The sequence below is a fragment of the Microcaecilia unicolor genome, chromosome 4 (assembly GCF_901765095.1).
Source record: "Microcaecilia unicolor chromosome 4, aMicUni1.1, whole genome shotgun sequence".
NCBI lineage: Eukaryota > Metazoa > Chordata > Amphibia > Gymnophiona > Siphonopidae > Microcaecilia > Microcaecilia unicolor.
The window spans coordinates 270753620-270767701 of record NC_044034.1 but is presented as its reverse complement, the minus strand read 5'-3'; the positions used below and the strand labels follow the sequence as shown (position 1 = coordinate 270767701).

Sequence of the window (14082 nt, the reverse complement as noted above, 5' to 3'; positions counted from 1 at the left end):
ATCTCTTTCCACTGTGAACACAAGCAGTAGTGAGTCTTAAATTTATTTGGATTTTGCTCATACCTTTTTCAGTAGTAGCTCAAGGTGAGTTATATTCAGGGCTCACAATCTAATTTTGTACCTGAGACAATGGAGGATTAAGTGACTTGCCCAAGATCACAAAGGAGCAGCAGTGGGATTTGAACCCGGCACCTCTGGATTTCAAAACCGGTGTTCTTCCCATTGGGCCACTCCTCCACTGAAATCTACTTGGTAAAATGTGTTCCATCCTATTTGTAAATATTAGATTTTTAAAACAAAACTCTATAAAAGCAACTTTCTGAAAGTGTCTAATATTTAAACTGGCAGCACAGAGAGAGTCCAAAGTAAACAGTAGTCCAATCAGCAAAAAGAAGCACCAGGATCCTTCAAAATCAGGACAGTTTCTTTAATCGTATAACTTGAATGTCAATTCTTCCCTTAATGACCTGACACGGGCCATGTTTCGGCACTAAGCGCCTGCATCAGGGGTCAAAAAAGTTGTGACATCTAAGGAGCAGCAGATCTTACTCCTTTTAGGGTAAAAATTAAGATGAGTTGTCCTGTTGTATGCCAAAGAAATATACTTTGTCAGTTGGTAAAATTGGAGCAAGGACGATCCTTCTTGCTCGAGTTCAAAAGTCAAAGAGGTTTAATGTCACAACTTTTTTGACCCCTGATGCAGGCTCTTAGCGCCGAAACACGGCCCATGTCGGGTCATTAAGGGAAGAATTAGCATTCAAGTTATGCAACTACAGAAACTGTGTCCCGGATTTTAAAGGATCCTGGTGCTTTTTTGCTATTTTAATATTTAAACTGAACATTATATGTATATTTTCAAGTGACTATTACATTTACCTCATTGGCTCTTTTAATTATTTTCTCATCTATGTCTGTGATCCCCATCACCATGATCACATCATACCCAAAAACCTTGGTTAGAATTCTTCTTATTATATCAAATCTAATGTAGGAACTGAAAAAGAAAAAACATTGGTTTAATACAGGGTTTACATATATTTCTAGCATATATACAATCTTACCGGTCTTATATGAACACCTGAACTTCTTCCAGAACTAAGTAATATGGCACTGGTGTTCCACATTTGATTTTTTTTTTTTAAGAAACCAAAAGAATAGATGCAAAAAAAGAAAATATATTACTAAGGCTATTACATGTCTAAAGATAGAAACTCTTGTGATTACATAAATGCCTTCCTCAGACAATGAATGGAATATGAAGGAAACTTTAAGCATCTTTAAATATTTGTTAGCTTGCTTAAGAGAGGCATAATCCCTATCAAAATAGTTTATTCCTTTTAATTAATTTTATTTTGGTAGCTAATATAGTAATACCTTTCTAGGTAATGCAAATCAAACTTTAAGGAGAAAAAAAAAAAGACATCTCTAGCAAATCCTAAAAAGCTCACTAGAATTATGCTACAAGTAACAGGATATTTCTACATTATGCAGAACAAATGTATACAAACAACACTGTAATCAAAATTAATCTAAAATGACCATAACAACTTATCAGATACCATTGTTTCATTTCATTTACTTCTGCTGCTGTTAAAATATGGTTAATAGATAAAATACACAATGGCTCAGGGTCAGCCCAAGGGTTTTGGTCACCCCGGGCAAACCTTCAGCAATGCTCCCTCTGTCCCCCTTTCAGGGTCAGATCTAAAGCCAGATCTGGTGGGGGGGGGGGGGGGAGAGAGAGAGAGAGAGAGAGAGCTTAACCTTCGGACCAGGTGAAACACTGGCTGGGACATCAGAAGCTGGGGATTTCAGCACCCTTTAACTCCAGTGCCCTAAGCCAGTGCACTGCCTTCAATGTTTCTACCTTTTGTTGTGTCAGTACAGTAAAGTTACTCATCTCCGAGGACAGCAGGTCAATAATTCTCACAGCTGGTTGATGTCATGTAATGGAGCCGAGTGGATGCTGACTAGCAAGATCAAGAACTTTCTAGCAGCGTCCCACCGTGCATGCACTGGTGCCTTCCCGCCCAACACGCGAGTGCGGGTCCTTCAGTCATTATAAAAGCTAAAGAATTCAGCTCCAAGGGGAGGGAGGACGGTATATAGAATACTTGGCCTGCTGTTCTCAGAGAACACCTGCTACAGGTAACTGCTTTCTCAGAGGACAAGAAGGCCATCGTATTCTCTCAGCTGGGAATCCCTAGCTACCAGGCTCACCGAAAACACCAATGCTAGAACAATAGGGACTCGAAACATCAAGGCCTGTTATTCAAATCAACCTGAAACAATTTGTTTACTAGTTGTGGAGGTGCAGCTTTGAACAGAAAAATGGACCTAGAGGGGTGGAGTTGGATTCTAGACACCGACAGGGCCGCCGAGAGGAGGGGCAAGGGGGCAAAATTCCCTGGGCCCGGCCTCCAAGGGGGGGGGGGGGCCAGGCACCCGCAAGCTTCTTCATACCTGCCTGCCTGCTTCCAGGTCTGTCTCCCGTGCTCCTGCTGTGTGCTGCCCATGACCTGGATGATTACATTAACACTATGTTGCGTTAATGCAATCATCTATGCCCCAACTCCTGGCACACAGGAGCAGGAGAGGATAGCAGCAGTCACTGAGACAGAAAGATAAGGGAGTGGGTGGCAGCTGTCTGGGGGGAGGGGCCAAGTGTGGGGGGTGCGGTGCGGTGGTTTGGTCCTGCCCTGAGCCCGGCTGGGTCTCTCTGGACAATGAACAAATTCTGCAGGACTGCTTCCCAAACCAGCTATCACATAGCGTATCCTGCTCAAGGCAGTAATGAGATATGAATGTGTGGACAGATGACCATGTCGCAGCTTTGCAAATCTCCTCTATAGAGACTAACCTCGTGGGCTACCAACGTAGCTATGGCTCTAACATGAGCCTTGACAATGTCCCTCTAGGCAGGGGTTTTTCAACCCAGTCCTCAAGGCACACCCAGCCCAGCCAGTCAGGGTTTTTATTGAATTAAACAGGACTATCCTGAAAACCCTGACTGGCTGAGTGTGCCCCAAGAATTGGGTTGAAAACCTCTGCTCTGGAGTCAGCCCAGCCTGGGCATAAGTAAGGGAGATGCAATCTGCTAGCTAAATGGAAATTGCATGCTTGCCAATGGCTACCCCCATCCTCTTTGAATCTAAAGAAACAAAAAGCTGGGTGAACTGTCTATGGGTTTTAGGCTGCTCCAGATAGAAGGCTAAGGCTCGCTTGCAGTTTAAGATATGCAGTACACTCTCAACAGGATGGGCATGTAGTTTTGGGAAAATGTTGACAGAATGTCTAAGACAGAACTCAGACACTACCTTAGGAAGGAACTTATGGTGTGTGCTGAGAACTAGTCTATTGTGGTGAAACTTAGTGTAAGGTAGATTAGCTACTAAGGCCTGAAGCTAGCTGAAGTGACCGCCACAAGAAACACAATTTTCCAGGTCAAATACTTCAGATGACAGGAATCAAGCGGCTCTAAAGGAGCTTTCATCAGCTGGGTGAGGACAAAGTTGAGATCCCATGACATAGCTGGAAGACTGAAGCGAACAATTAGAGTCTATACAGATATGGGCTTACCTCTCACACAATGATAAGCACTAATTGCACTGCGATGAACCCTTACAGAGTTGGCTTTCAAACCAGACTCAGAGAGGTGCAGGAGGTATTCGAGAAGTTTTTGTGTAGTGAGAGAATTTAAGTAAGAGGATTTAAGTCCTTGGTCTCACACCAGACAGCAAATCTCCTCCACTTAAATGAGTAACACTTCTTAGTGGAGTCTTTTCTGGAAGCCAGCAAGATGTGGGAGACACCCTCTAGAAAATCTAAGATTTCAAATTCTATGCTTGCAACATCCAAGTTGTGAGGGCTAGGGATTGGAGATTTGGATGTAGACAAGACCTCTCATTCTGCATGATGATGGTCAGAAAACAGTCCAACCTCCACAGATCTTTGGACAATAGCTCCAGAAGAAGAGGGAACCAGATCTGCCTTGGTCAATAAGGGGTGGTTAGGATCATAGTTTCCTGGTCTTGCTCAAGTTTCAGAGAGGTATTGGAGGATACACATACAGAAGATCCTCCCCCCAATGTAGAAGACTACTACTATGCATATGATGCTAGTTTGCCACACGATCTAAGCCTGAAGAAGAATTGGCCAAATATATTCCATGTACTAAAAAAGGAGGGAAGAAGACCAAGCGACAGCCGGCATGGTTAAAAAGAGAGGTGAAGGAAGCTATTACAGCTAAAAGAAAATACTTCAGAAAATGAATGATCCAATTGAAAACAGTAAGAAACAGCATAAAGAATGGCAAGTCAAATGCAAAGCGTTGATATGGAAGGCAAAGAGAGACTTTGAAAAAAAGATTGCGTTGGAGGCAAAATGCCAAAAATTGTAATCAAAGCTGACGAGTCAGAGAAACTGAATGAAATCTCTATAAACCTGGAAGATGTATTGACAAATTGAAGAGTAGCAAATCGCCTGGACTGGATGGTATTCATCCCAGAGTACTGATAGAATTGAAAAATGAACTTGCAGAACTATTAGTAATATGTAATTTATCTTTAAAATCACGCATGGTACCACAAGATTGGAAGGTGGCCAATGTAACGTTGATTTTTAAAAGGTTCCAGAGGTGATCCAGGAAATTATAGACCGGTGAGCATGACGTCGGTGCCGGGCAAAATGGTAGAGACTATTACAAAGAACAAAATTACAGCATACTAAAAAAAAGCATGGATTAATGACACAAAGCCAACATGGATTTAGTAAAGAGAAATCTTGCCTCACCAATCTATTACATTTCTTTGAAGGGGTGAACAAACATGTGGATAAAGGTGTCAGTCTATATATTGTGTATATGGATTTTCAAAAGGCATTTGACAAAGTACCTCATGAAGAGACTCCAAAGGAAACTGGAGAGTCATGGGATAGGAGGTAGTGTTCTATTGTGAATTCAAAACTGGTTAAAAGACCATATATTTATTTATTTCATTTGTATCCCACATTTTCCCACTGATTGCAGGCTCAAAGTGGCTTACATATAGGTCTCGATAATCAAGTTCCATCATGTAGTTATCTTCATTATATATTACTAAGGTTTTCTCCTCCAAAATCTCTCTTAGCATTCATATAAAAATTTTTTGTCCAGGATCTCAAAGATCTCTATATACTTTTGAAGAAAGGCAGGAAAGGGGAGATATGATAAAGACATTTAAATACTTATGTGGCATAAATGCACAGGAGGTGAGTCTTTTTCAACTGAAAGGAAGCTCTGGAATGAGGGGCCATAGGATGAAGGTGAAAGGGGATAGACTGTAACCTGAGGAAATACTTCTTCACAGAAAGGGTAGTGAATTTGTGAAACTGCCTCCCGGTGGAAGTGGTAGAGATGAAAACAGTATCTGAATTCATAAACACGGGGGACACGTACATAGGATCTCTAAGGGAGTGAAAGGGAGAGTAGATAGCATGGATGGGCAGCCTGGATAGGTCATATGGTCCTTATCTGGCTACATTTTTCTAAGTTTCTACTAATTAAAACATATGGTACATAAAACATGAAAATTCTACTTGGCCCATTGCAATGCTCTATTGTTCTCCTTATTCAGCAATGCAATTGCTCAAAACACAGATGTGTTGGAGGGCTAACTTGAACATGCCATTCCTTTATTGCTTATGTTGTACTAGTTGCCAATTGTATGGCATATTCAATTTAAATTACTTACTTTGGCCCACAATGAGTTAAATATCAAAGCTCCAGTAGCCACTGCAAGACTAGTGTGGCTGTATTGAACTCCTAGGTCATTGAGAGATGAGCACTGCCACTTATTGGATGTACCTGCTTTGACATGTTTGCCTAATGGGCACTCCTCCTTGGGATTTCTCAACTGCAGGCCTGATTTTATAGAATCTCATCAAGCTGGGTTACATTTGATAAATATATCTGCGTTTCATAAACAACTGAATATGTACCTCTTCCAGCAAGCATTTCTCAAGAGTTTTGAATTAGCAGATAGCCTATTAGTCACAGATGTATAATTCAAACTGTGATGTAAATTGTTTTTATGTGAATTTTAGCTTGTTTGTAACTAGAATTTTGCATGGGGGCAAAAATCTAACCCATCTGCGCCCATCCCCACCGCAAGTAATCTCTCTTATCCCTAACCCTAGCCCACCCGCTCCCGCTGCAAAGTCACCTTGACCCCCACCTCCCAAGAAAGCCAGATTCTGTAAGCAGTGAAAATACTGGTAAAAGTAACAAATGCATTTTTCTGTACTCTGCTAAAAACATTAAGAAGAAAGATGTACATTTTCAAAAAAGCAAACATCCAGGGGTGTGCTGGTAAATTGTTAACAGGGGGCTCTCTCTCGCCAGCAAAGTAAAACAGAATTCAGGAGGGGCCCAAGCCCACATTTTTGGATCCATTTGTTAAAGTAGCCATGGAGAACCGGCTCCCAAAATTCTTAGAAACTTAAACGGCTCTCGAGAGCCTGCTCCAGCACACCACTGCAAACATCCATAAGCAGAATGTCCCCCTTTTCCTCCCATCCATGAGCATCTCCCCACTCTCTCTTCTCCTCTCCATCCCCCTTCTATCCCATATGCCAGTGGTTCCCAAACCTGGTCCTGGAGACACCCCAGCCAGTCAGGTTTTCAAGATATCCACAATGAATATTCATGAGAGATTTGCATTCTCTTCCTCCACTGCATACACATCTCTCATGAATATTCATTGTGGATATTCTGAAAACCTGACTGACTGACTGGGGTGCCTCCAGGGCTAGGTTTGGGAATCACTGCCTTATGCTTTATTTCCTCTTTTCCCTTCTCCTCCTCCATGTACATCCCCTTTACCAATCTTTTTTCCAGTCCCCCACCTTCCCTGCACCCACACTCCATCCATCCTTTGTACAGCCCCCTCCCACCCATCTATGACTCCAATCCATCCATCCATCTCTCCTCCAGCACTGAGTCAGGGCGTCCTCCCCAAACATACCTCAATGCACCCTGGTGGTCTAGTGGCTGCTTCGTGGCAGGAATGATTCCCACATTTTCCTGTCCGCTGCCGCTGATCCACTTGCTGCCACCGCTTCTTTAAAATGGCTGCTGAGACCTCAATCTGTGACCTCACCAGACTTCCGTAGAAGACTCGCAAGGCCACCGCTTGAAGTCTCAGCAGCCATTTTAAAGAAGTGGCAGCAGTGAGTGGATCAGCAGCAGCGGGCAGGAAAGAGTGGGGATCTTTCCTGCCACGAAGAGGCCACTAGACCACCAGGGTGCACTGAGGTACGTTTGGGGAGGAAACCCTGTGGCTCGGGGGGGAGGGGAGGCTTGCCTGCATTTCCGCAGGAACCCCTCAGGACCTGGGTCCTTTCCCATAAGATCCCCCACAGTAACCACAGGATTTCCGCTAACCTTGTCCCCGTGCAGCTCTCTATTTATAACTGATTATGTAAGTTCGTTTGTAACCTATTTTGAATTGTGGCAAATAGCAGGCTATACATTTTTTACATAAACATTTTGTGTATGTAAAACAAAAGTCAAGTTTAAGCCCAATATGTTTCAATAAATGCCTGCTTCAAGGAACATGGTAACAATGATGATGAACATTGCAGAGACCAGTGATTCTTTGGAGAACTGCAGAAGCGTGTGCAGCCAAGGAGAGAAAGTAAGAAAAAATAAATAAAGATCAGCTAGTAGAAGCCGGAAAAAAGAACAAGAGGAAAAACAGAAAAAAAAAAAGGCTTACTCACACAAAGGTGAAGCATCATCAGACTGAATAATTTATGCAGGATAAAATACATACAGCACATCAGCTTGCCAACACCATCCCTATGATGAAGCATAGTGGTGGCAGCATGAAGTTGTGGGGTTGATTTGCAAACAAAGGGGACATGGAGGCTTGTGAAGATCAAGGGAAACAAGGATGCAAAGTACAGGCAGATCCTGGAAGAAAAATTGTTTCAGTCTACTATAAACCAGGAACTGGGAGCAGATTAACCTTTTAGCAGGAAAACAATTCTAAGCACAAAGCAAAAGAAAAATTGAGTGACTTGGACTGAAGACACTGAATAATACCACTGAGCTGCCCACTCAGACCTGAATAGAACAGAAAACCTATAGCAAATAGCAGGCTGCAGTGTTGTGCAAAGAAGAATGGTCTAAAACTTCACCATCTCAGTGTGCAAAGCTGGTAGACACTTACCCTAAAAGACTCATAGCTGTTAGTTCTGCATAAGTGTTGAATTAAAGGGTGTAAAGAATTATGCAATTGAGACTTTCTGGATATTTCTAAAATTGTTCTCTCACATTGAAAGTATTTTCAATATATTTAACTGTAAACAATTTTTATTGCACAAATGAATAAAGATACACTAATTCAAACAGAAACATGTGTTGTTCAATATTTTTACAAGATTCATTCCCAACCCAAATTCCCCACCTCCCACCCAGCCTTTCGTATCCATCTTATTCCAAGATTTTTATAATGAATCTAGACAAGATCAAATCGCCAAGCTAACAAACAACTAGTTTAGGCAAAGATGTCAAACTAATACAGAGCAATGAATAATCAAAAAATCCTTTGTGATCCTGACTTACTCACAGGCTCAGTTTCAGTCTGCATTTGGACGTTTACCTCACAAAAACGTCCAAATCAGTATTTTCAAAACCTTTTTATTTATTTTTCTATGAAATCCATTAGAAGGACGTCTAAATCTCTAGGGGGCGTGACAGGGGTATGTCCAAGGTGGGACTTGGGCATTCCTAACACTTAGACATCTTTCAGCCATAATGGAACAAAAAAAACAAAAACAAAACATCCAAGACTAAAACTTAGATGTTTTGAGCTAGATCTGTTTTTATAACGAATAGCTGCAGTGGGAATCAAACCCACTTCCCCAGGATCAAAGTCTGCTGCACCAACCTCTAGACTACTCTGCTCCATGCAAGAGGTGCCCCCAAACAACCTTACTCCCCCAGTGGTCACTATCCCCCTCCCAACCCCCCAAAATGTGATTAAAAATATTACTTGCCAGCCTCAGATGTTATACTCAGGTCCATTAGAATAGCATGCAGGTCCCTGGAGTAGTCGTGTTGCAGTACACTGCAGACAGGTAGACCCAGGCTTCTACCTCCCCCTACTTGTTACACTTCTGGAGGAAACTGTGAGCCCTCCAAAACACACCAGAAACCCACTGTACCCACATACTGGTGCTCCCTTCACCTGTAAGGGCTATGGTAGTGGTGTACAGTTGGTGGGGGGGGGGGTTGGGAACTCAGTAAACAAGGTAAGGGAGCAATGGTGAGATGTCTAACTGGGAGAATTTTATAAAGTCCACTGTAGTGCCCCCAAGGATGCCCTATTGCTTTCCTGGGATGTCACTTTTCCACTATTATACCTAATGCCAAGCTTTCTATTTTTGTTTTATAACATCTGAGCCTTGTGTCTATTGTTTATCATTAGATTTGGGCTTTGAATTCAAATCTATAGATGAAAGGAGGTCTCATTACATATACCTAAATACCAGTGCTATTTTCCATACTTAATAGCAAGAGTGTACGTTCCCTAATTACCTGTCCCAATGCAGCTGAAGCTTTTACCTCCTCAGTGCATGTAAATGGTTTCATCCCTGTGTGGATTATCTTATGCCGTGTGATGCTTTCTTTCCAACCAAAGCTTTTACCACACTCTGCTCATATCCAGCAGATCGCCAAGACCTGTCGTTTCTTTCTTTACTACATCTGTAAAATCCGCCCCTTTCTTTCCGAGCACTCTATCAAAACCCTCATCCACACCCTTGTCACCTCTCGTTTACACTACTGCAATCTGCTTCTTGCTGGCCTCCCACTTAGTCACCTCTCCCCTCTCCAATCGGTTCAAAACTCTGCTGCCCGTCTCGTCTTCCGCCAGGGTCGCTTTACTCATACTACCCCTCTCCTCAAGTCGCTTCACTGGCTCCCTATCCATTTTCGCATCCTGTTCAAACTTCTTCTACTAACCTATAAATGTACTCACTCTGCTGCTCCCCAGTATCTCTCCACACTCGTCCTTCCCTACACCCCTTCCCGTGCACTCCGCTCCATGGATAAATCCTTCTTATCTGTTCCCTTCTCCACTACTGCCAACTCCAGACTTCGCGCCTTCTGTCTCGCTGCACCCTACGCCTGGAATAAACTTCCTGAGCCTCTACATCTTGCCCCATCCTTGGCCACCTTTAAATCTATACTGAAAGCCCACCTCTTCGACATTGCTTTTGACTCATAACCACTTGTAACCACTTGCCTCCACCTACCCTCCTCTCCTCCTTCCTGTACACATTAATTGATTTGATTACTTTATATTTTGTCTATTAGATTGTAAGCTCTTTGAGCAGGGACTGTCTTTCTTCTATGTTTGTGCAGTGCTGAGTACGCCTTGTAGCGCTATAGAAATGCTAAATAGTAGTAAATAGTTTCACTCCTGTGTGGATTCTCTGATGCATTGTGATGTTTACCTTCTGACCAAAGCTTTTACCAGACTCTACACATGCAAATGGTTTCTCTCCCATGTGGACTTTCTGATGCACTTTGAGATTTACATCACAACTGAATAATAATTAGGTCTGCCACCTCTGTTGCACAGCGGAAGCCATAGGCTTTCTACTATCCTGTAAAGGATTCCATGTTCCCTCCAAATACTTAATTACCCCAACCTTACTCATGACAGTTTTACACAGAGCAGCAGCAGGCTCCCCAATTAGAGAGAAACCCAGTAGTCAGTAGATATAGTAATATAGTTTATTAGCATCAGTATCTTACCCAAAGATAGTACAGGCAGATCAGGCATTTACATGATGGAACAGCATTTCACGACACGACTACAGCCCTCTGGAGTCTTCTGAAGTCTTCTCTCTCTCCCTTTCTTTGCTCTAATACCCTTCTGACTGCCCTTTTTATATCATTTTGACCCTATTCATTTCAATGGACCCTAGCTTTCTCAGCAGAGCTCTTGGTCCTTATCAGTTGATCAAAATGACTTCACACATTCTCAAGCTCTAAGTTTAAACAAGATATGTTCAGAGCGCATCTGTGAGATGACATCACAGGTCATTTTGCTCTCTTCAGCTCCCCCCCCCCCCTTACTTGCAGCTGACCCTCTACTGTCTTGCTCATAACTTCTCACAGGTGCCAGTCCCAGCATTGTTGACAAGAGCAAATGCCCCCTCCCTTGCCAGCTCTCTGGGAACTCACTTCAGCCTGAGCTGCAGTGAAATATGCTTTGTATCAGAGATGATTTTAAGAGGCCTAGCTTTTAGCCTGATCCATTGGCCTGTATTTCACTGAGAGCAAGGGCTAGCATATTTCTACACAACCAAAGCTTTTACCACACTTAGAACATGTGAATGGTTTCACTCTATTGTGGATTTTCTTGTGGATTTTGTACGTTTTACATTTGGACGCTTTTTGTTTGAAAGTGGACCAAAAAATAAAACATTGAAATCATAAAACATTTTTCCAAACAGCATTTTCAAAAGGAAAAGATAGACTTTTTTTTTTTTTTAGAAAATGACCTTTCCTGTTCTGATTTTGGACATTTTACAAAAAAAAGTCCAAGTTCAGACTTAGTCATATCCAAAAATGCCCCTTGTGCATTTGACTGCCCAAAGTCACAAGGAGCAGCAGTGGGAATTGAACCCATGTTGCCAGGATCAAAGCCCGCTGCACTAACCATTAAGCCAACCCTCCTCCGTTTTGGACGTTTTGCATTTGAACGTTTTTTTGATCGAAAAAAAGAAGTCCAAATTACAAGACGTCCATAGTATTTTTGAACATAAAAGACAGATGTCTATCTTTTTCGAAAATGACCTTCTTTCCTGTTCAGAATTTGGACGTTTTTGTAAAACGTCCAAATTCTGATTTAGATGTTCTATTGAAAATGCCCCTCCACGTCACACCCCATTCCCACCTTACCGTAACCATTACCTATGAACTGCAACTAAGGTGATCTGTTGTGTGGACTCTGACCCCAGGTCACCATGGAATAATAACATTTATTTTCTACCCCCCCCAGCAGAGAATCCAAAAGTTAACTTTACTAAACTTGTGAACTTAGGAAACACTCGGGAACCTATTTTATACAGTACTTCTTGCTTTATGGGAAATAGTTTGCAGGTAACAATTCCATATAGATATGAAGGCTCGTCTTCTCTTTGGGTAAGTCTGAGCAGCCCGTGCTTCCCAAAGCATTAATTCATGCAATCTGTTTCTCCAATACCAGAAGGAGGGAGGTGCCTCTTGCATCCAATACTTAAATATGCATTTCTTCCCTAGTGTGTAAGCTTTGCTAAGTAAAAAACATGAATTTTTGTCAGAGATCCAATAAGTCTCTCATTTATTCAGCAAGACTCCTTTCCAAGAAAAAATTACATGTTGTCCAAAAAGAGTCCCTAAATATGTGAATGGATCTCCAAAAAGCTTGAGCACCTCCACATCGCCAAAAGGCATGAAAAAAGGTATTATCCCCCTGCTGACATTTGGAACTGAGCAACCGCCACCCATCCTGCTCTAGCAGCCTGAGACTGTGAAATATATGCCCTGTGAAGTATTTGATATGGACTCCCCTGAAATTCAGCACTGCTAACCTGCTTCAGGATAGCCTTTATCAATTTTAAGAAATCCACCCCCAAGGTCTTTACTCCAAGCCTCCTTAAGAGGGCCATACTCCCAGAGGGGAAGAGGAGAAACCAATGCTCTGTGCAGACCAGAAACTGAAACCAAACCAAAGCCAGTCTTTGCAAAAAGTCATGAAGTTTCTGACCCAACCTTGTATGCAAAGCATCCTGGTCTAAACTAGAACAGTAATGATGTAGTTGTATATAAGCAAATTGGTCTTTGTGAGTTAGGGAAAGTCTGTTTAATAATTGTAAATCTTTCCGTAACAGATGCAATGTCAAAACCTACAGAACCAGCGAGGGAAAATCATCATTTTGAAAAGATTAATCCTACCCATTAGTGATAAGGGTAGATGGCTCAATTTCTCAAAGTATGCTTGATGTCTTGCAACAACCTATCAACATTTAATCGATACAACTTCGAAGCCTCCATGGCCAAATGCATTCTTCCCTCTGCATCGCTTCTGATTTTTCAATATTTAACTTAAAACCAGAAAAGTCCCCAAACTCTGTCATACATTCTAGCAGGGCCCCAACCAAAACTTGGGGGTTAAGCACATGAACTACTAAATGCTATTTTAAAGGTTTCAGTGCTCAACTGAATTTCTTGTATGTCTGGAGTTATTTTGAATATATTTATAAAAATGTATATACCCTCTCCTTGGCATCATACAATGCCAGTATGATGGTATAGAATCATAAAACATTAAAAAACACCAGGTAATAAAAACATCAAGAAAACAGCAGCTTTCACTGCTTTTCTAAGTCCCAAACCCAACTACTCCCACCTAAGTTCATTAGAATGTGAAAAATGTACAGGAGTGTGAAGGCTTCCAATAGCCACTGTATATCAAATCTATCACAAACCTCCTTTATTTAAAAATTTTCTATTTTAGAGGTTATACCTCTGTTTTGTAAATAGAATACAGTGTATGAAATAGTCCATTCCTGACCAATCAGTTGTGATCATATCATAAAGTTAGTCTAATGGGCGTCTCTCTCAGATAACAGTATCGCAAATATATCTATCTTAACACTTGCCAGTCAAAACAGCAGGCAATTTATTTGTTGACAAAAAAAACCCCAACCCTGTTTCAAAATGAAACTAAAAGAATAGTTGAGAAATCATAAGTTAAAATATTGTTCGAACAATATGATCAATATGATTCAAATGAGAGTTTTGCCTCCAAGTAACATACATAACGTTTTCTGTGCCATAAAGTTTGTAAGGCTCTCACGGGACCCGTTTTCACTCTTTAAGTGAGAGCCTTACAAACTTTATGGCACAGAAAACGTTATGTATTTCACTTGGAGGCATCACTTTAAATCAATAGAGTCGTGCCATGATTATATGCCTGGACAACTTTGAAGACCTTCGAGTCTGTGATTGTCCTTTGGAAACATGAGCACGTCCCTATATATACG

At 41.7% G+C, this 14082-nt stretch overlaps 1 protein-coding gene across 4 annotated transcripts in view; it reads right to left on the bottom strand.

The window, feature by feature from the left end:
- CARS2 (cysteinyl-tRNA synthetase 2, mitochondrial) overlaps positions 1 to 14082 on the bottom strand; it is a 263903-nt gene that overhangs the window by 177709 nt on the left and 72112 nt on the right. For all 4 annotated transcript variants that reach the window (XM_030201547.1, XM_030201546.1, XM_030201544.1 and 1 more), the window contains exon 3: positions 877 to 994. In XM_030201547.1, coding sequence (XP_030057407.1) covers positions 877 to 930 — 54 coding nt within the window. In that variant the 5' untranslated portion in view covers positions 931 to 994. The remainder of the gene's footprint in view (positions 1 to 876; positions 995 to 14082) is intronic.